Source organism: Euphorbia lathyris, chromosome 4 (genome assembly GCF_963576675.1).
Source record: "Euphorbia lathyris chromosome 4, ddEupLath1.1, whole genome shotgun sequence".
Taxonomy (NCBI): domain Eukaryota; kingdom Viridiplantae; phylum Streptophyta; class Magnoliopsida; order Malpighiales; family Euphorbiaceae; genus Euphorbia; species Euphorbia lathyris.
The window spans coordinates 95547514-95571356 of record NC_088913.1 but is presented as its reverse complement, the minus strand read 5'-3'; the positions used below and the strand labels follow the sequence as shown (position 1 = coordinate 95571356).

The 23843-nt window shown below is 38.4% G+C and overlaps 1 protein-coding gene across 1 annotated transcript; it reads right to left on the bottom strand.

Moving 5' to 3' along the window:
• Positions 1-5487: 5487 nt before the first annotated feature.
• LOC136226853 (uncharacterized) lies at positions 5488-15612 on the bottom strand. The gene is made up of 3 exons (XM_066015527.1): positions 14810-15612; positions 11339-11611; positions 5488-6140 (listed from the first exon to the last, which is right to left on the bottom strand). Exons 1-3 carry the CDS (start codon positions 15401-15403, stop codon positions 5874-5876), a joined length of 1134 nt encoding a protein of 377 aa, XP_065871599.1. The 5' UTR covers positions 15404-15612; the 3' UTR covers positions 5488-5873.
• Positions 15613-23843: the final 8231 nt, after the last annotated feature.

Sequence of the window (23843 nt, the reverse complement as noted above, 5' to 3'; positions counted from 1 at the left end):
AAATACGGAGTTCTCTCACCTTTGGGGCGGGGGATCAGTGGGTTTTGCAGAATGGTGGATCGAACTGGTCCGTAATAACTCCAACGAGCTGGAAGGTCGTTGTGCAACGTTTCTCTGGTATATTTGGTACAACAGAAACCAAAAAATCTGGAATAATCGTTATGTGCATGCAGAGGTAATAGTGGAACGTGCTGGTGAAGTATTTTTCGCCTGGAGATCGGAACATCGGTTATATCAGTCGGGTGGAGATACTGCTGTCGTGGAGCAACCAGCAACATGGCTCCCGCTTTCTGCTGGTCTTAAGTTGAATTTTGATGCAGCTTTGCAGGAGGCAGCGCACAAGGTAGGGATCAGGGCAGTCCTCAGAGATGTTCAAGGGCGTATGGTGGCGAATAGATTCCGATATGTCCAGGAGCAATTCTCACCAACGTTGGCTGAAGCTATGTCATGCAGAGAAGCTCTTAACTAGATAAAGGAATAAGGAGATATTATGATTTGTGTTGAAGGGACGCTCAAATAGTTATTAATGCTCTTAGGCAAGAACCAGAAAAAGATTTTTCAAGTTTTGGTCTTGTAATTGCGGATGGTCGAACCATTGCTGAATCAATTCCACAATGTGAATTCTGGTTCATCGGACGGAGCGGTAATCGTGTAGCAGACGAGACAACTAAGTTAGGATTATCTTCTAATATACTGACTATCACAAATACAAATGTTATTTTCCCATCTTTTACAGGTCTTTTGACCATTGATTGATTCATTTATTCAATTTATTCTTTCATTCAAAAAAAAAAACTAAAATACTAAGCCCTTGTTTGGGAGGAGGTTAATGGGAGTAAATGGAAGTAATTGAATGTTAAGTATTAAGTTAACCTTGTTTGGGAGTTATTTTTGGAGAGTAAATGGAGGTTAATGGGGTTAAATGTTTACTTCCTCTAACCTCCAAACTCTAACCTCCAAATTGGGGGTTAATGGGAGTAATGTAAAGATTTTTAAAATTTCTTGTCTCTCTAGAGTAAATTTAACATTCATTCCCCTCCATATTTAAACTCCCAAACGAAGTTAAACATTTAACCCCATTCACATCCTATAAACTCTCAAACAATGTTAATTTTTAACTTTCCTTTCCATCACTTCCCTTCCCTTTCCATTACATTCTTTAACTCTCACCTCCGTTAACCTTCAAACTCCCAAACAAACTACATATCGGTGGTTAAATTAGACAATATTGGCTTAATACGTATCAACTTGTTGAAAAAGCTTAATTCGACTCATCAACTTTCAAACTATTCTAATAACTCCCCAAATTTACATAAAATATTCAATTAGCTCTTTAAATTTACATGAATTATTCGGTTATAAAAAAAGTAAATTAAATGCGAAAGTTATATTCCACACATTTTATAATGTTATTACATAATTAAAAAATAGATTAAAAATAAAGTTATTACTTGTTCAACTATAAAACTTGTCTTCTCTAATAATAATACTATATACCTTCGATGTTGGTTGTTTTACTTTTTTTAAGACACGTGCAATACATTTTTACCTTTTTACAACCGAGTGATCAATTGATTACATTTTGAGCAATTTTATGGGAGTAACTGAACATTTTATGTAAGTTGAGGGGCTATTAGGATACTTTGAAAGTTCGGGGACCAATCAAGCTTTTTGGACAAGTTCATAGAGGCAAATGATGTATTAAGCCTAAAATATTTTATTAAACTTCTATGTTCCATTATAGATGTTTAGAGAACTTTTTTTATTCTATCATACATTATGTTTTGATTCAATCCATAGACATTAATTGAATTTTATCAAATATACCCTATTAAAATTGGTATTTTAGTTTTAAAATAGATAAAAAAAAATTAATAATAGATAGTTTTAATCTTTTAATTAAAATTAATTACATTTATTAAAAACATCTATTATAAAATAGATGAAGTATTTTAAAAGAAATATTAGTTATTATTAACCACCAATTATTTAAAAGTTCAACGGCTTATTTTATAACCAAACCAAGTCATGAATATAGGATTGGTCAGCTGGAGGGCGAATTTATATATGCGTACATTAAAAAGATTTGTTAAATTAAACTCGCTCAAAAATATTTTTTGCACATATTGTCATTTCAGTGGTTCAAAATCTATTTTTATGTATCACGCAAAACTTTTCAATATTAAACTAGATTTGGACTATAAAATTAGTCATTTTACACAAACTTAGTGAAATTTATAGTTTATCATGTATTAATCAAGTTGAATTTTAATTAAATACAAACTCAATAAATTAAGGAAAAATTACAAAACTAGGTCAAATGGGAGGGTCATTTACATATTTAACTCATTTACTCAACCTACTACATATCTAGACTGATTTTGTGTGACTTTCCCATAATACCCTCAATATTTACGCGCATCTCGCTCCCTCCCGTCTGACTTCGCAGATTCGATATTATGCGAAGCCTGCGAAGCTAATGTTTGGGTTTAATTGATGAATTTAATTAGCATATGTGAAGCCTGCGAAGCTAATGTTTGGTTTACTTAATGAATTTAATTAGCATATGTGAAGTCTGGATGTGTTTTGAAGCTAATTCGCGGAGTGGTATATAATAAAAAAATGTCAAACAACAATGGATTCTAACATTAAAATCATAACATTATCAAAATTTACAAGATTGCCACAATAACAACATTAAAATCATAACATTATCAAAATTTACAACAAGATTGCCACAATAAACTCCTAACAAATCACTTCAAAGTGAACCTGACTAATCCGGTACCAATTTTGAAGCGGATGAGTAATTTCTCTCTTTACAGGAAGTCCAGACCTTTTGGGATGGACGTGTCCCATGGTGCACACCAAGATTGGCACAATCTCTCCTAACCAACCATTTTAAAGTGAATGTGCCAATCTTGAGGGAAATTTCTCCCTATACAGGAAGGAAAGTCATCTCCCCTGCATCCGAGGGCGCCGCCTTCTAGAAAGGGATGTTATGTAATCAACCACCTTCAGAAAAAGACGATTTTGGCTTCACGAAATGAGGATTAGCGAAGCATGCGAATGTAAATGTGCAGGGAAAGAGGTGATTTTACTTCGTTAATCGATGTTTTCGCGATGTATGCGAGGTCTGAAACGTGACGATCTATGTTGCATATCGATGCTTTCGCGAAGTCTGCGAGGGAAACTTTTCTACTCGCAGACTTCGCAAACTAATCGATTCACGAAGTAGATCGTCACGTTTTAGGCTCTTTCTCTTCGCAGATCTTCGCGAAATCATCGACTACGCGAAGTGTGTTCATGAAAAAACGCAGAAAAAACAGCAGATACTTACATTTTTCGCGCATTTCACCTTTAAAAGCGACAATAACAATATGATAAACTGGAAAAACGATGAAAATAACGTAGAATAACCATTTCTTTGATGGTAACAAGAAGAAAAAAACCAAGTAACGAGCAGGAACAGGAAGATGAAGAATCATGGCTTCGTTTTCTAGGATTAGGAAGTTGCAGAATCAAGAGATGAAGAGAGGAAAAAGAGAAATACATTGTGATTTGGAGAAATGATGCAGATTTCGTGCAATTTAAAGGAAGAGAGGAAGATCAAAAGTCTTGGAATCATTAATGGAGGAGCCAACAGCCGTTTCGCGCACCCAAGGAGAAGAGGGGAGAGAACGTTCGCGTAAGGGGAAGTGGGAAGGTTAGGGGTATTATGGGCAAGTCACACAAAATCAGTCTAGATATGTAGTAGGTTGAGTAAATGGGTTAAATATATAAATATGCCTCCCATTTGACCCATTTTTATAATTTTCCCATAAATTAATTAACCATCCGAACCAAAAAAATTATCTTAATCAAATCAGCAATTTATAACAATCATATAATATAACAATTCCTAATTTATAGGTGCCTTCTATGGTTACTTTGTTTTTGACAAAATACCATTACTTGGTGTGTTTTCACCATTGGATGATGGAGCATAAAATTAATCCAATGGTGAAAACACACAAAGTAAGCATAGCCTTTACCCTAATTTATAAAGTCCTCAATCAAATAAAAATATCAAACTAATTTATCAAATTAAAATTAAAGGTATCAAAAAGTGAATTTGGCCCAGGATGGCTTGGCCCTTTTCTTGGGCTAAATTTGAATTGAGGCAGCCCCAACGAATCATCTTCTTCATGGAGACAGACAGGGGTCGGAACCACCCCTGGCCAGAGTGGTTCCGGCGGTCGAAGAGACCTAGCCCCATGTTTCTGCCCCTAATCAAGCCAAGATTGAGTACGGAAAAACTCGATTCGAAAATTAAAAAGTAAGCTCGATTATAGATTCATGAATAAACTTGATTTTAATGTTTGTGAACACGTTCGTGAACAAACTTATCTTTGTAATTCTATACAAAGGGGGAAATGTAAAACTACGTAAGTTTGTGTGAAATTTTAATTGTGTAGGTTTCAAAACAATATAGTTTTGTATTAAAATAATTCAAATGGACATAATTAATGAGCTATTTGCGAACAAATTTCATAAACAAAATTAATAAGCCGAGCATGAGCAGGTAGACATATTCATGGGTCAATCTGGACTAGCCCCTATGGACTTTTAACTAAAAATGCATAACCCAAGTCCAATCTAGCCCGCTGCCAATTTAGATGGGCTCGAATCTGACTGGGTTCAAACTAAAAAATTCAAATCTCAATTTCAACCAACCTATATATATATATATATTTTAATAATAAAAAATAAAATGTATACTTAAAAATGAATATTGATATATAAACCTATAAATTTATTAATTAATATTAATTGACAGATTGGATCAGAACAAACCGTGTTATTTTTATAAATTTCAAACACGGATTTAGATGGAGTAACAACAATCTTAATTGACAAGTGTCCTTTTTATGTTTTATGGACTTCAATTAGACATCAGAAAATGACATCTGGAGGAATTTAATTGGTTATATTTTATGTTACACGAAAATTCTTCTTTTACGTTTCCGTTTTCCTATTTTTATTCCGTTTGAGTTCACTTTGAAAACATCCACCCTGCAATCTTTGAAATCAGTTAAAAAAAAAAACTCATATCAAGGTTGTAAAAAATATTAGTCGCTAATCAAAGGGGACTATTGAAAGGTAATCGGAAAATAATTAGATTTGTATTTTTATATTTTCTTATATATATATAATTAAAATATATATCATATTATATAAAAATATATATATTTATAACATATATACACATGTTAAAAAAATCTACAATAATATCATTCAAACTACTGAAACAAGTAAAAAATAATGTCATAAATAATATAATTAACTGAAAACTATAAAACAATATTTTAAAATCTTCAATTTTATTACGAAAACAAGTAAAGAATGCAATTAAACAAAAATATCCGAAAATAATAACCACAATTAACCAAAAACCATGCAACAATGTTCAAAAGTAAATTATAATAAAACAAAAAATCAAAATAATAATGAAAAAAATATATATTTTAATCGCCACTCAGGCGCAAAAAAATCGGAACGGATTCTCGGTCCAAGCAGCAAGGGCTCATACTAGGCAGCAGCAAAAATAAGTGCAAACAAGCATAAAACAGCAGGCGTATTGCTTCTTAAAAGATGGAACTTTACAAGTAAAGCAGAATGTCAAATAAAACCAAGCAGTACAAATCAGGAAAATTGCACTTCTTTTATTACCTCAATTAGATTATGTGAATTTTAAGCATTTCCGGATTGAAATACCTTGCAATCCGCGACTCTGATTCGGATGCAAGGTGCGCCAACGACTAGTCTCGAGCAGCTATAAAGAAAAATCCAGGGGAAAATGGGAATTTTTTCCGAAAGAACGACAAAAAACACTATGAACCACCTCTTTCAAGCTTATCGATTTCCTCGCGGTGCTTTATTTCGGCTTCCTGAAATTCTTTCTCAGCATCCTGTTCCTCCTCAATTCGGTCTAGATCGTCAAATTCCTTGCTGGCTGCCATTGCTTTCACAACAGGGTCTCTAAGCTCGGCTATTAGTCCGCCACCAATCTTGTACTCATCTTCATCCCCAATAATGAATAGTCTCTGGTCCGGTCCTGATGCCATCGGAATGTCAACAGCCAATAGCTTCATATCATACTGCAAACCGGCATAACACGATTAGGTTATTGCTATTCAAGTTGTAACAGGAAAAGAAAGGAGTATAGAGATGCATGTTACGGCAGTTCCAGGGACCGGGATGTCTACACTTTATCATTGATATAAACATATGGACCTTTTGGGAAAAAATTCACTTAGTAAGGTTTTTTTGACCTATGTTGCACGAAACTCCTCTTCATTAGCGTTTTGTATCCGTTTTTGTTTCTATTTCTTTTCCGGTCCAATTAACGTTTCCTAGCTATATTTTTTTAGAAATAACATTTTCCCAGTATCCATTTCACTGAACATAGACCGTGACCCCTTCACTTTCTATCATTCAAATTTGGCCTCTTTCGTTTCATGAGGTGTCTATTCTACTATTACAACAATGCGCCTCAACAATGCAGACATATTACAAAATAACAGCATGAGAAAACTCTTCTTCATTAGCGTTTCACATCTGTTTCAGTTTCTTTTCCATTTCAATTACGGTTTCCTAGCTATAATTTTTTAGAAATAATGTTGCCCGGTATTCGTTTCAGTTTCAGTTTCCGTGCAACACAGACGTTGACCCCTTCACTTCCTATCATTCAAATTTGGCCTCTTTCATTTCCTGAGGTGTCTATTATACTATTACAACAGTGCGGCTCAACAATGCGTAGACATATTACAAAATAAAAGCATGAGAAAAGAATTTTTGGTAAATTCCTAGCCCTGATTACCAAAGTTCTTTCTCTCTCACGTGGCAATTTCTGACACGAAAACACGATTTGCAGGGACAACCTGACTGACACGACACGATTGACGCAAAAATCATTTTCCTATGATTTATATCAGATATAACCATATGGAACATATACATGAGATAACACAATTTTTACATGAAACACGAAATTGCCACCTCTCTGCCCCCTTCCCTCTGTTACTGCACAGATGACTAAATGAGACAACAGGAAAAGAAAAGCCAAATCTCCTAATTCAGATACTCCTAACACAACTATGGAATCACAGTACTTTTTTCTTTTAACAAGTCAAATATATTATCCCTCCAATTATTAGGACATTAATCTTTTGTTCGTCTCACAGAAAACAAACTATTTCTCGCTAGTTGAAGTCCAAAAGAACAGTTGGAATTTTGTTTTTATGCCCACAGTATTTTGGAAAAATATTTCTTCCACCACAAAAGATATGGGATTGTAAGAGTCCACCAGTTTTCTATGCAGTTGATAGGAGGGAAACTTATATACAAAGTAAACTGATAGCAGCGTCGGGTCCAAGATTCACTGATAAGTGGGTGCTTGTGGTGGTCTCTCGTGATTTATGGATGTTAAATTGATATTTTTTGGGCGTTCTTACATAAAAATTTCCATAGAATTTTTGGCGTTTTCCAACTATGAAGCACAGAAACTCTTCATGACATGCGTTTCCCCATTTCTAGCAGATGTGGGAAACGGAAACTCTCGGAAACTGATACAAAACGTTTCCGGACACGTTTCCGTAATTACCCAAAATATGAAACGCGTCTCTCAATTTTTAAACGGTTTTCCCTACCTATTTCGATTCAAATTTTGGAAATTCAAACTTCTATTTTGCAATTCCTATTCAATCTAAGATTAGGAAAATTGAAACTTGCTATTATAGAGACAATTCCTTCCTTGTATCCTTCAATTTAAAGAACTTACCCATATTTCTTTCTCCTACAATCTTTGTCTCTTGAATCTTGATTGAGCTTGGACTTTCTTCATCTTGTTCTTCAATCTTTTTTTTAATGTATTATTATATTTTTAATATTTACACGTTTCCCCCACGTTTCCGTTTCCTATGTTTTTCAGAAATTACGTTTCCCAGTTTCCCAGTATCCGTTTCCGTGTCAGTTTCCGTATCCGTTTCCGTTTTAGTGCAACATAGTTTACCAACGACCAATGGGTGCTCAAGCCCCCTCGATCCAGTGTTTTCCAGCAACTAGTGACGCCAACAATGACCAATTATCGCCACAGCAGTCAGAATGGTTGGTGGACAAAAGGGTATGTCATTGTCATGTGTGCCTGTGATTCTCTCGTAAATTCCTTTGATGTCAAAAGCCATTTTGAAAAGACCAAGGATTTTTCAAGAAAACATAATCTACAAAAAAAACGGTGTCAAACCTCAATAATGCATGAGAACCTAGGAAGTACTGACACAGGTACTCGCACGGTTGCGTTGCGGCAAACGGCTTTTGAAAGAAAACATAAGACACAAGTATGGCAAAGAGACGCGAAATTTATATATATATATTATATTCATTAGTCGTTATAAACCATGAGTGACATCCATAATAAGTCATTAATTTATCGAAGGTTTAAACTCCTATTTGACCCTCGATCTATCCAAAATTTTGTCATTTGGCATCTGACCTATCCCAATTGGTGAAATTTTACACAATTTGAATGGAGAATTAACAAAATTGTTATCCTATTGACACGTGACAATGTTTTGACACTTAGACTTGATAAAATTTTATTTTAGGGATTTGTTTTTTTCTTTTCTTTTCTTTTTTCAATCTAGTTAATTCTCAAATAAGAAAATCTATGTGGCAAATAAACTTTAAGACGTGCCACGTGTCAGGTGTCAAAACATCGTCACACACGGTTTTGTCAGGTCTCCATCCAAATTGGGTGAAATTTCACCAATTGGGATAGTTCATGGGCCAAGTGTGACCAAATAATAGGTCAGGGTCAGGCCTAAATAACACTTTAAGCCTTTATCAAAAAGAAACATTTAATACAACAACAACAAAGCCTTCCCGAAATGATTCGGGGTCGGCTAACATGAACCATCATATAAAACCGTGAAATCAAGTCGTGTCAGCGACACAAATTCGCTCCCTCCCACTCCATCCTATCCACTACCATATTTTCCTCAATTCCCAGTAAACTCATATCACTCTCGATCACCCTCCTCCAAGTTTGCTTAGGTCTTCCCCTGCACCTCACCACTACATCCCTTTGCCACTCTTCGGTTCTCCTAACCGGTGCCTCAAGCGCTCTACGTCTCACATGGCCAACCCACCTTAGTCGGTTTTCTCTCATTTTATTCTCAATACATGTGACCCCTACTTTTGTCCTAATTATTTCATTACTCACCCGATCCTTTCTCGTATGACCACACATCCATCTCAACATACGCATCTCCGCCACCGACATCTTATGGATGTGGCAATGTTTCACTGCCCAACACTGCGTACCATATAACAATGCTGGTCTAATTGCCGTCCGGTAGAATTTCCCCTTCAATCTATTAGGCATGCCGGGGTCACAAAGGAAACCCGTAGCACTCTTCCACTTCGACCAACCAGCTTTAATCCTATGAGCAACATCTCCATCTACTTCTCCATCCGTTTGGATAATAGATCCTAAATACCGGAAGCAATCCGAGACCTGAACAACTCTCCCATCTAGGGTGATTGTCCCTGCCTCCCTACTCCTATGGCCGCTAAACTTACACTCCAAATATTCTGTCTTACTTCGGCTCAACTTAAAGCCTCTAGATTCTAGAGTTTGTCTCCATAGTTCCAACTTCCTCTCCACTCCTCATCAACCAGCACAATATCAATATCATCTGCAAACAGCATGCACCATGGTATACCATACCATCTTGAAGTGAACTTGTTAGTTCATCCATAACGATGGCAAAAAGAAATAGGCTTAGTGCGGAACCTTGATGTACTCCAATCGTAATAGGAAACTCTTCAGTCTTCCCAACACTAGTACGTACACTCGTGCATGCTCCCTCATACATGTCCTTTATGATGTCAATATATTTCCGCGAAACATTTAATACTTCAAACTATTTTTTCTCAAAAAAAATATATATATATACTTCAAACTATAAAAAAACGGGGCAGCTGCTATATTCTTTTCATTAGATTGGATTTCTTTTTTTTATTATTATTATTAGGGTTTTATTTTATTTTTGTATATATCAACCCCTCTTTTTTGTAAAATTATTAAAAAATACCCCTATATTCTACTTAATTAACTTAGAATCCGTTGTTTCAAAAAAAAAAAACTTAGAATCCGTCGCAAAGTGTCCTCAAAGTGTCCTCCATTAAAAAAGAAAAGAAAAAGAGGGGACACTTGTTTTGGAGTGTCGGGTGCGGACACTCGTACGTTAACCTCCTAGAAGTGTTGGTGCTTCCTAGGTGAGAACACAAATAGTCACCACTATTCCTCTACAGGAAAAACCAAATTAAGTGTTCAACAAGTGCAAAATTTGAGTGGATGAATCTTGCTCCCGGGCTCAACCACTTCAACAAATTAATAGCTATGCTGCATGGAAAGGGAAATGGAAACTGATATGGAAACGGATACCGGAAACGTTATTTCTAAAAAAATATTGCTAGGAAACGGAAACAGAAACGCGGAAATGCTAGTGACAAAGAGTTTCCGTGCAACATAGATTAATAGTTCAATACTTGAGGGGAGAAAAAAAAAACACCAGACCAGACCTTAATCAAGAAACCTATATTTCTAGATCAGACAAGCAAGACCATTAGTTTAGTATAACCTCAGTAAATAGCTAACAGGTCATTTCCGAGGAAATTGCAGTAAACCAAGGGAACATACCACACAGAGAGGATTTCAAGTTAAAAAGAAAAAACGGTTAAATTATACCCATGGCCAAACTTTATTCATTTTCACGGTATTACCACTAAACTTCAAAACATAACATAAAAGTCACTTAACTTTACACTTTCTAACATTATGGCCACCTAAACTTCAATTAACGCCTCACAATGGAAAGCTTCAAAAATTAAAGTTGTTTAGAACCACATTTACCATGGAAATACGTTTTTTATTTTCCAAAATCACCATTTCCGGAGCTTTCTCTCTCTAAACGTTCACTTTCTCTCTTCTAACCAAACAACACCTAAACGACCTCAAAACGAAAAAGTTGACGAAATAAAGTTGCTTAGAATATCATAAATTCTTGGAATTTTCAATTTAGAGGTCACCAGTGGTCATTTTTAGGCACTAATTGAAGTTCAGTGGCCATAATGTTAGAAAGTGTAAAGTTGAGTAACTTCTATGTTATGTTTTGAAGTTTAGATAATGTGAAAATGAGTAAAGTTCAGTGGCTATGGGTGTAATTTACCAAGAAAAAACTCCACACTCATTGCATGACTGAAAAATAAAGAAAAAGAGATTACAGAAGCAAACCTGGCCCTTTTTCTTCCTAACTTCAACACTGACCAGGCCCTTTCTCTCAGAACCTTGTATTGGGAAGATGAGAAAACACCGCTTGCTCCTAAGCTTGGCCTTGAAATTCTTCAGTGTAACCCCACCTCCTGACATCACATAGGCTCTTAACTCTGTTCCTGTGAGGGGAGCACCCATAACTTCGAGAATCCCAGCAGAGGTATTCAGTTTCCTCATAGCAATTCTATAAACTCTATCTGGATTGATCGTGATCCTAGACCGGAGATACAGGCCCTAGCATAGAGAAAAACATAAACATTCAAACAATCATCTGTAAGTTAGAAGCATGCAGCAGAGTAACTGGCAATAGTTAGTCCATGTACAACAAAATTCATTTTCGTTTCTGGATGTGAGAGAATTTCACATTCGGGATTTCAGATTCGCAAAGGTTATGGATGCACCATGAAATTTATAGCATGTCATGAAATCTAAGAAGCACCGATACGGGTACTCGTACAGGGAAAGGTGCTGGCAAACAACATTTTTAGAAAATATGAGACAAGGGTGCCGGCTGGGACCCTAAATAACATTCACAAGTCATTATAAACCATAAATAACATCCATAATAAGTCATTAATTCATCAACAACAACAAAGCCTTAGTCCCGAAATGATTCGGGGTCGGCTAACATGAACCATCATATAAAACCGTGAAATCAAGTCGTGTCAGCGACACAAATTCGCTCCAAGTCATTAATTCATCAAAAAGAAATATTTAATACTTCAAACTACTTAAACTACAAAATAGGGGGTGGTTGCTATATTCTTTTTTAGATTTTGATTTCTTTTATTTTGTTGGGGTTTTATTTGATTTTTGTATATATCAACCCCTCTTTTTTGTAAAATTATTAAAAAAAAATCCTATATTCTACTTAATTAACTCAAAAGCCATGTCTCCGAAGTGTCCCAAAAGTGTCCCTGAAGTTTAAAAAAAAAAAGGGGGAAACTTATTTTGGAGTGTCAGGTGCGTGTCCCCGGAGTGTCGGAGTGTCCGACACTCATATGTTAATCTCCTAGAAGTCTCGGTGCTTCCTAGCATGAAATGATATTGAGATATTGATAGTTCTAGTCTAGTTATAAGACAATGGAGATTGGAGTTTGAGATCTTGATAGATAACCATATCAATATAATCTGAATAATAGCAGAAATCTTGTCACAGGTTGCTTGCAAGATATGTTCAAAACCATATTGCTGCATATATCACATTAAGATTAATCATAACTAATCACAGATATAACGACAAACATCTCATAAAACTTCAGTATGGTGACCTTCTAGCTAATATTACTTCAGACATGCATATTAGGTCGATGGTAGTTTTTGGACTGGTGATCTTATCATCTTCTTTTAATGGCTTAATACATCATTTGCCCCCTAAACTTGTTCAAAATGGTTGATTGGCCCCCTGAACTTTCAAAGTGTCTCGATAGCTCCCTGAACTTGCATAAAATGTTCAGTTAGCCCCCTGAACTTGCATAAAATGTAATCAATTAATCACTCGTTTTTAAAAAGTAAGTTAAATGCGGAAGATATGTTGCATGCATCTTAAAAAAGTAAAACGACCAAGGTCGGGCTATGCAATTATAATATTAGAGAAGAAAATGTTTTATAGTTGAATAAGTAAGAAATTCTTTTTTAACATGTTTTAATATATTTTGTGAAATATGTAATAACATTCTAAGACACGTGTAACATATCTTCCGCATTTGACTTACTTTTTTACAACTGAATGATTCATTGATTACATTTTACGCAAGTTCAGGGGGCTAATTGAACATTTTATGCAAGTTCAGGGGGCTGTCGAGACACTTTGAAAGTTCAGGGGGCCAATCAACCATTTTGGACAAGTTCAGGGGGCAAATGATGTATTAAGCCTCTTTTAATTGATTAAGAAACTAGTTTGCAGTAATAAAAGAACCAAAGGGGATGTTCGACCATTTTTTGTACAGGAGAAGAATTATCAACAAAGTCCAAAATGCAAAAGACAAAAATAAGAAGTACATAGCATTAAGAAATGGCCAACTTCCTAATAAGTTGAAGATTATGTATTTTCAAGAGTTTGCAGAAGGTTCTCTCTATAAGATATCTTGAAAACAGCCTATGAATCAGCACCAAATATCTTACATCTGCTTCTCAAGTCAAACACCATCAGGCAGTAAGTTTCATTTCTACATTCTTGCACAGGCAGTGTTGATTCAAACTTCAACAGTGCATCTAAAGTCGTACGGTTCTCGCATTTGACAGTGTTGAAATGTGAATCTAAGTATGAGGCGTTCTGTTCTTCCTATCATTGATTTTTCCAAGTACTGAAAAGTCTGTCCTAATTACATACCCTCAGATGCTAATTTCATATTGTTCCTTAACTAAATGACATTCCTAACGGTGTTCCAATGTCGCTCCCGCACCAAACATCTGACATCCGCTTCCCAAGTCAAACACCATCAGGCAGTAAGTTTCAATTCTACATTCTTGCACAGACTGAATGGATTCAAATTTCAATCTTGCATCTAAAGTCGTGCCGTTCTCACATTTGACAGTGTTGACATGTGAATCTACTTATGAGGCGTTCAGTCCTTCTTATCATTGGTTTTTCCAAGTACTAAAAAGTATGTCTAATACATACCCTCAAATGCTAATTTCATATTGTTCCTTAACTAAATGACACTCCTAACGGTGTTCCAATGTCGCTCCGTATCAAACATCTTACATCTGCTTCTCAAGTCAAACCCCATCAGGCAGTAAGTTTCATTTCTACTTGCGCAGACTGAATTGATTCAAATTTCAACCTTGCATCTATCGTCATAGGGTTCTCACATATGACAGTGTTGAAATGTGAATCTACTTATGAGGCGTTCTGTTCTTCCTATCATTGATTTTTCCAAGTACTGAAAAGTCTGTCCTAATTACATACCCTCAGATGCTAATTTCATATTCTTCCTTAACTAAATAACATTCCTAACGGCGTTAGAATGTCACTTTGCTCCTAAATGTGAATCTACTTATGAGGCGTTCTGTTCTTCCTATCATTGATTTTTCCAAGTACTGAAAAGTCTGTCCTAATTACATACCCTCAAATGCTAATTTCATATTGTTCCTTAACTAAATAACATTACTAGCGGGCTTAGCTCCTATTCAAAACGAGAATTTACTTATGAGGCGTTCTGTTCTTCCTACCATTGAAATTTTCCAAGTACTGAAAAGTCTGCCCTAATTACATACTCTCAAATGCTAATTTCACATTGTTCCTTAACTAAATTACATTCCTAAAGTGTTCCAATGTCACTCCTATCACAGCCTACAGCATTAATGGATTTGAATTCTTTAAATTGGTTCACCCAACCCAACAACGACAGTAAAATACATTTGCAGCCAAAATGGGATTTTTCTTCAATCAGAGAGTAGATTAATACTATGATTAAGAAAACAACTTACAGCGAAAGCAACAATGGCAGAAGAAAGGGCAAGGAAGCCATACTTAGCCATGCCTTCAGAAACGCCCACGAAAGTATTGGCAATCCCAAACATAATCCGCCAAAGCAAAGCACACACTGCAATTCCTCCAGCCGCAATCAGAACAATCAAATTCCTCTTCCAAAACGCATCAATCTGTAAACCAATAGCTGTCCGGTACTTAGAGAAAGTAGAACTAACCGCCTTCGATGGCTTTTCAAAAAGCTTTTTAGCAAAATTCTGATTGAACATTTTCCCCAAATCCGAGGATGGCTTGAAAGAATACTGTCTCACCGCATAGCAGGAAGGATTCTGTTTAGCAAACGGATGGTAATTCCCCGATGAAGATGAGCAATTTTGTTTGGGCTTTAGAAGAAGTTGAGATAAACCCCCATTTGAGAACGTGGTTTTCGAAGAAGAATTGGAGAACCCATTTGAGTAAGGTCTAGTGAGCGAGCTGCCAAATTTGGAGGCGAGAGAAGAAGCGGTTGAAGATGAGGATTTCGAGATAGACACGAGATGGGAGTAGTGTAATCTGAGGAGTCCATTGATGATTCTCTGAGAAGGTTTTGACATTGATGCTTTGGAATTTAGATTTTGATGCGAGAAAAAGGAAAAAAGGTAAGAAGGTTAGTTGAGAAAGAGATGAAGTTGAATCATTGCATAAACGATTGTGAAAAATTGGAATTCGTCGATCCAATTGAGCGATCGCCGGAGGAATCTCCGATGTGGAGAATTTGGGGATGAACTGTGAAGGCAGCGACACCGTAGTTCTTCTGGCTTTGGTCAATAGTCAACCGAAGGTGAATCCAGTGCATATAGTTCCAAAGGGTGATATCTGCAGCCGGGTACGTGGCAATTGATGTTGCATTACATCAAATTAGACCTGGCTATGGGTCCGGCTGTGCTGGGCCGGGCCGATCGGGTTTTTAGGTAAAAATATTCAGTCCAATCCCAGTCCAGCCGGTTATTAATTTAGACGGGCTCGGCTCAGATTGGGGTCGGATTATATATATATATATATATCATTTTTAATTATAAAAATAAATATTTAATATATAAATTTATTAATTAGTATTAATAGACGGTCCGACTATTTTTATTAATCTCAAGTCCTTCCAAAAAAATAGGCGTACTTTAGCGGGCCTAAGTCGGGTTGGGACAATTTTCATTATCCAAACCCGGTCCAAGGGGCACGGGTCTGGACGGGCTGAGCAAGTATCTGGACCCGTGGACAGGTCTACATCAAATTAATAAAAGGGCTAATACATCATTTGTCTCTGCACTTGTCCAAAAAGTTTGATTATCAAAGTGTATTGATTGCTCTCTCAATCTGCATAAAATGTTTATTTAGTCCCATGACCTTACGTAAAATGTAATCAATTAATCACCCTGTTATAGAAAAAGTAAGTTGTATGCGGAAAATGTGTTGCACACACCTTAAAATGTTATTACATAATTTACATAATAGATTAAAAAGGAAATTCTTATTTACTCAACTGTAAAACGTGTCTTCTCCAATATTTGAACCGCATACCCCGACTTTGGTCGTTTTACTTTTCTAAGACGTGAATATCTTCCGCATTTAACTTACTTTTTTTTACAACTGAGTGATTAATTTGTTATATTTTAGACAAATTCAGGGAACTAACTAGATATTTTATGTGAGTGGAGAGGGTCTTCGGGACACCTAAAGTTCAGGGGCTAATGATGATGATGATAATAGTAATAATAATAGTAGTAATAAATTTCTCATATTTAATAGGCACCTAGAGAGTAGTAATTAGAAATAAAAAAAATTAATATAAATACTCCAATTCTTTTATTGAAAAAGCTCGTAAAATTAACATTTTCTAAATTAACGGTTTAAGTCCAATTCGCTATCTCAAATTGTTTGTACCAAACGTTTCAATTAGTCAAACTTTTAAAAATGATCAAAACTTCTAATTTTGTAAGACCTGTATCAGCAATACTAATTGTTAATAACACCTTGTTCAGATTGCGTCATATGTAGGGGTGGCAATGGGCAGGGGATTATCCGAAAACCGCGAGTATCCGAACCGAAGGAGATAGGGAATAACCGTAAAAATTAGGGATGGGGACGGAAAATTTTTTTCCCCCGAAACCTAAATAGGGATGGGGATGGGGATTGTTATATCCGCCCCGTGGGGATCCCCGAAAAATCCCTGAATAAAATTATGAATTTTAATTTCTAACCATTATTTATATATCAATGTATCAAAATAAATTAGTAACATTTTATAAAAAAAAACACAATATAACCAGCAATTGCTGCTGGTTACAAATTAAAGAGTAACCAACAAACTCGTTACATATTAATTTGTAACCAGTTTGATGGTTAGTTTGTAATTAGGGAATGAACTACAGTGAATCGGGCAGCTTCTCAGATCCTCGGGGTCTTCGGATATCGTCCCTGCGTAGGGAGTGGTCCTTGTGGATACTCCGACGATCAAGAAAGTTAGATGTTCGATATGGTTGCTAAAGGAAATAATCGAAGAGCTTAGAGGGTACCCGATCGAGTAGTGAAAGTCAGGATCTCTCCATACCTTCCCTATGTTGGGGGTATTTATAGTGAGTTGTGGTGGTCTTATGGGCCTCTCAAGGCCTTGCTTCTATTGGGCTTGGGCCTCATGGGCCTTGCGATGATATTCCGAATCAAGTAGTCCCCCCCCCCCCCCCCGCGATGAAGTAAGAACGAGTATTCCATGCGAGGTGTTGGCGATTTGTCGGTGCCGCTGTTGGCGAATAGAAAAAACATAAGCATCGTCTGTCCGATTTTTGGGAAAACCCTTTGGCTCCCACGCATGCGTTTTTCTGCCGTTGTAGCATTAAATGCTGGCCATCAATGCCACCCTACACGCGCCGTCAAATTCCTTGATTAGAGTGCTCCGCCGGTGCCCCTTTTCCTTGATATAAAAAAAGGGAATAGAGCGTGAAGCACATTTTCTTTCCTCTTTTTTTCTTTCATGACGCATCTCTGTCCTCCCTACCTTCTCTGCTTTTGCAAGGTGTCGGCTTTCGCTTTTCCGAGCTTAACCATATCAAATTGGAGCCCCTGACGTTCGGAGCTCAACGTGCTTTCTTGTGGGGACTGTTCTGGCCGTTTCCCTGTTCATAGCGAGGTCAGTCACACCTCCTTTCTTCATTGCGTTTTTGTTTAATTTTTGGGGGAAAGGGATTATGTCAGAGGGTTCTTCTCGGGGAGCCTTAAGACGACTGCCGCCTGTGACTTTAGGTGATTTTGCTCTTCATGACGCATCGCGCACCCGTTCGTCTAAATGGAAGAGGCGGGTAGAATCAGAGGGGGAAAGCAGTTCTCCCGTTGTAAAGACGCAAAAGAAAAAATCTACGGTGCCACATGCTGTGCCTAGCATCGAGCGGACGGTTGGTGGTGTCGCCGCGGGTATCCATGAAGTGATTGTGGAGGTGCCAAACGGTCTGGTAACGGAGGATCGAAACCTCGCCACTTTGTACGAAGAGATGAGAGCGAAGTTATGGACAAGGTTGCCAGGTGTGGCTGGGCCCGATGGCAAACGTTTCGAGAGGTCGCAATGGCCAAAAAGGCCAGAGTCATTCTCCGTAGAGGATGCGCACAGCATCAACGTGTCCGTGGACTTGGCATCCATCTCGGCAGTTTATCGGATAGGCCATCCGTATGAGCTGATCGCGCTTCACGAGGAGGATCACGCTCACCATACAGGTGGGGCAAATGAGCTGGTAATGTACAAGGAACAGCTGGAATCCGAAATGCGGCTTCCCCTGCTGCCTTTCTTTATTGAGGTGTTAAAGGAATACGATCTTTGCCCCGGTCAGATCCATCCGAATGGATGGAGAATGATGGTTGGTTTTTATTCGCTGTGTAGATCGGCGGGGTTTTGAGCAACTGGGCTCGTTTTCCTCCAGTTTTTCCACCCGAATAAAGGGCCGCGATCGCAGCACGTAACCTTCTCTCATCAGATGTTCAAAGTGATTGGAGGTCTTAAAGATAAGATCAATGAATATAGACACCGCTACTTTCTTGTTCACAAACTTGATGAGGACTTTCCTTTCCGGGTAGTGTGGAATGAGGACCCCATGGACTCAGGTTGCTGGTTGAGGCCTCGGGAGATGTTAGAATCGTAGGAGCAATTAATGAAGTATTTGAGAGACCTTCCCTCCGACAAGGATCATAAGAAAGACGTTGATGAGCTCATCGGGCATTTCCTGGCCTCAGGGTACTATATCTGGAATCAGTGGCGGATGGCGCAGCTATCAGGTTGGTCCACGAAGGATTTTGAGAAGTGGAGGAGAGGTTATAACTTTTCTACTGGTGAGCTCGCCGAGCTGGAGTCGATTACTGTGAATGTTGCCGTCGTAGGTGAGGTGTCTGGGTTGTTTGAGGGTTTTGATATTAATGTTGCGCATTTGCTTGAAAAAATACTAAGTATGTGCTTTTTATTTTTTGCAGGTGCTGGGGATCCTCATGTAAGTATGGACTTTGACCCAGATGAATTCGATGTGGGGATTGATAGTGCACAAGAGGCGTTCGCTGGTGCTTCGACCTCCCTAGCCTCATTCTTTTCGCTGGAGGACGCGAACTAGGTGATCCAAAGCACGGGAGGGGTTCTCGCAACGTCCGAGGATGGTGGAGTTGCTGTTGACATTCCGCAGGGGATGCCCGTGCAAGGGTCTGAGGAGAAGAAGGCTGGAGAGGAGCCGGAGGTGATCTGTGTTGAGGAGGAGAGCGAGGGCGGTGAGGGGAAAATTGAAGTTGTCCTCGTTCGAAAACATAAAGCTGAAAAAGGGAAGATGGTGGCAGGTGCTGAGAATGAAAAGCGGACTGCAAATGATGGTGCCGCAGGTGCAAGTGAGAGCTCTAAGCGAGCGCGTACCAAAGTAGGGGCCGAGCTGGCGGCCGACTTAGTGGATAGGGTGGGCGATCACCCAGAGATGGTAAAAAGAATGGAAGTTAAACTTGCAAAGTTTCATGACTTTATCCTCCGGCTGGCAGTTGATGCGGACATGATGTTGTCGGACCTGCCTTGTGCAATGGCCCGTGTTGCTAGGGTGCCCGGGGAATCACACCGGATGGAGGGTGCGTCGAAGATTGATCTGGGAGTAGAAACACTGTCTGCACTCGGGGAGGTAAGGTTCTTCGAAGTAGGCTATTTGTATAAACTGCTATATATCTGAGCATGACTTGTCTTATGTTTCGTATGCAGGCCATTTCAAATGCTAACATGGTTTTCGACATGTGCGTCAACGATGAGCATATCTTCCGGGAAATGGAGCAATGTCTGCGGAATTCTGTGGCCGATCTGGAGAAAGCGAACGTGAAGTTGGTCAAGGCTGGTGAACTTCTGGATCAGCGGGAAGCCGAGATTGCAGGTTTGCGTGACCAACTTAGGATGGAAAAAGAAGAGAAAGTGGCACTGCAGCTGAAGTTAGTCGGTGATTCCGAGGAGCTTCGTTGTCGCAAAGTGCTGTTGAAGGCGGCAATGCTCTAGGTTCGTCGGGTCAAGGCAACTCTGGTTGAGAAGAAACAACAGCTTTCTTTGTTGGGCGAGGAGAAGACAAATTTGCAAGTGGAGAATGAGAAACTCCAGCGGGAGCTCGAAGTAGCCCGCAAAGAAGCTGTCGATCTACGTGCTTTCGCAGGTCAACGCGAAGAGAAGCTTATCAAGATGGACTGTATGATGGTTATTGCTGTTGCTTATACTGCCGGATATGCAGTTCCCCCGGAGGTCGTGTTTCTCTGGAGATTTATGACAAACAGGCGCAGGTGAAGGCCATGGAGTTTTGTGGTCGCTTTAAGAAGAAGACTGTAGGCTAGATAGGCTCTTCATTTCTTGTGCCGAAAATGTAATCATATTTTCGTTCTTTTGGATCTATTTTGTGATCTTATGGATGGTTTGCCTATCTGTTTTATAATTATGATCTGCTTTTGATGTGATTGTTACTTTTTATGAGGCGTCTTTCACGTCGCATCATTTTGAACTATAAATAGGAGCCGCTTTGCTCAAATTAGGATTGTGCCGTGTTGTGATTTGCTCAATCTTCCCTTTTCATTCTACTTGTGATGTCTCTTCGAGATGTTGTCGATTCTGCCAAAGTGCTCGAAGTGCAAAAGGCCATCTCGGTAATGTCGCACCCTTACATGTATCATCCACCGAAGGTAGATCATGTCGGAGATAGGAAAGCTCGATATGCTTCACCCGTGTGGATGAATCGAGGTGTATCTTCCAAAAGTCGAAATGTGGAGAGTGAGAACTTCGCGCCTTATACCGGGTCGGCGACCGATTCTTGTGATGTAGTGGTTAGTGCATTGTCCACTACTAAGAAAAAGGTATGGTCGCAGGAGGGGATCGGTTTTCTTAATCCGGATGAGACGGTCGCACCTGTTTTGAACCCGCACCCCTTCATGGATTAGGAGGCTGCTTTCCGATGAGCTAGAACGAGTCATGTGTTGAAACACCTTTCCACAAGATTTTGATTTGACAAAATCATCCATGATTAAGAGGCAATTAAATTTAAATGCTTTGATTTAATTGTACTAATGTGTTTGTTCAATATTGAGTGCAAGAATATATATATAAAGTAAGACAGGACAGAAGTCAGCATAAGCAAAGCTGAGTGGAACGGAACTCAGCATGACAGAATGGAAGACCGAATGGAGTAGAACTCCGTATCAGAAGTTTTAGTCTAAGATGCCAGAACGAAGCTGACTAAAATAAAAGACTTCTTCAGCATCGTATAAACAGAACGGAGCTAACCACGAAGCAACTCAGTATAGAAGTTGAACATTCGAGGATAACGAATGAAGCTGAGTCACAATCAGGACAGCATGAAGGATCCGTTCACTAAAGGACAAAGTCTGACAATCTTCTGCACCAATAATTGGAACCTCGAAGACACACAAAAGACTAATTCCAAGAGACATGGGTCATTGGATTATTGGTAAAAGACAACTGGCACAAAAAGACAAGCCAGACGCAAGAAGACAAACCTGACGCCTGAAGAAAATAGAGAAAGGGAATGGCGGAACAGTCTGAAGCTGACCAGAAATTGTTCCCCAAAAGAGCCGTTTTGGTGTTAACGGTAACAACAATTCAAACAATCCAAATCTGCAATTTCCTTCTATAAAAGGACAATGAAGAACCTTGGATCATCACCGAAGTATCAAGAGAAAAATAAAAAGAGAGAAAATCTTGAAAGCACTCAAATACAAAAAGATCTTACACCAATTTTTCTATTCTTTGTGTAAATGCTAGATTGATTGTTGTGTAATCATCTAAAGTGTTCTTTAGTTTAAAAAGAACAAGTTCGTGATCAATAGGAATATTGAGAGTGTTAAGCTGAATGACTTGGTTGTAAGCATTCAGTGATAGAGAAATCTAGGTGCTGGGTTGTAGCACTTAGTAGGAGTTGAGTAGACGAATAGAGGAAGGTACTCTTGCATATTCAACTGCCTTGTAATTGGTTTGTGCTCTACCGTTAAAGAGCTCAGTATTGGATTCAAAAAGCCTGGAGGACTCTGGGGACTGGACGTAGGCAGAGAGGCCGAACCAGGATAAGTGATACTGAGTAATCTCTGAACTCTCTCTTATATTGCATGTGTTGTTTGCTATATTTACTCAGCATATAAATTGCCTAAGCTGACCTTGAGTAAATAAGTGGTGCTGAGTTAGAAGCTGACCTCTAAGTGTGTCAATTCTCAACTCACAAGAAAACAACTGTAGTCAACATCTGACTAAAGCTGTCTTGAAACATATCTCACCAAGCTGACCAAAAGCTGAGTTAATAAACTACTCAAAATAACTTCAGTCAGCTTAATTAAAACGTGAAAAAATTGTATTAGTTCCTAACCCCCCCCCCCCCTTGGAACTAATTACTAGGGACCAACAAGTGGTATCAGAGCCTAAGCTCACTACTCAAAGATTTAACAATCTTGAGCTGATCCCTAAAAATGGGTGAGAATAGCAGTCGGTTCCTTCCAAGAAACCAAACAACACAGATACTCCCTGAGGGACTATCGATCACTAGACCTCCCCTATTCTTCGGGTCAAACTATACATTCTGGAAGAACAGGATGAAGAACTTTGTTCAAGCCACAAACATGAGTGCATGGCTTGTAATTGTTCAAGGTCCACATGTGCCATACAAAACTGTTAACAATGAGAAAATTGTTAAAAGTGAGGCTGAGTGGACAGAGGATGACCTCAGAAAATTACAAAATAATGCTTCGGCTATAAACATGCTTCACTGTGCGTTAGATGCTGCAGAATACAATAAGATTTCAGGTTGCGAGTCAGCATAGGAGATTTGGAAGAAGCTTGAAGTAACCTATGAAGGCACAAGAAAAGTTAAGGAGTCTAAAGTCAATCAACATATGAGACTCTACGAGCTGTTCGAGATGAATGAGAATGAAGACATCTCAGAAATGAACGCAAGGTTCACAAATATTATAAACGAGCTAAAAAGGCTTGGAAAGAACTTCACTGAAGAGGAACAAGTGAAGAAAATTCTGAGAAGTCTGCCTAAGAGTTGGCAAGCAAAGAAAACAGTTGTAGAAGAAGCTCAAGACTTGACTACCTATAAATATGATGAGCTGATCAGATCCCTGCTGACCCATGAAATCTCTATGAAAAACTTTGAAGCTAAAGAGAAAGAAAAATCAGAAGACAAGAAACAAAAGTCATTTGTCATGAAAGCTGACTCAACTGAAGCTGAGTCAACTGATGATGAGGAAATAGCCATGTTCACTAGAAAGATGAAGAAGCTGTTCAGGAGGAATGATAGAAACGGCAAAAGGTCATTTAGAAGAAATGACAAGTATAAAGCCGAGTCAAGTGATAAGTACAAGAAGGACAACTCGAAGTCTGTCACATGTTTTGAGTGTCATCAAACTGGACACATCAAGTCAAGCTGTCCCAACCTCAAAAAGGAGAAGAAGGGAAGCAAAAAGGCTATGGTAGACACATGGAGTGACAGTGATGTGTCAACATCATCTGAAGCT

Excerpts from the sequence above, each read along its gene's own strand:
- LOC136226853 (XM_066015527.1), bottom strand. The coding sequence starts at position 15,403 with ATGTCAAAACCTTCTCAGAGAATCATCAATGGACTCCTCAGATTACAC. Across the intron at positions 11,612-14,809 it reads CTGCCATTGTTGCTTTCGCT|GGCCTGTATCTCCGGTCTAG; the intron begins GTAAGTTGTTTT and ends TCTCTATGCTAG. Across the intron at positions 6,141-11,338 it reads TTAGGAAGAAAAAGGGCCAG|TATGATATGAAGCTATTGGC; the intron begins GTTTGCTTCTGT and ends GCCGGTTTGCAG.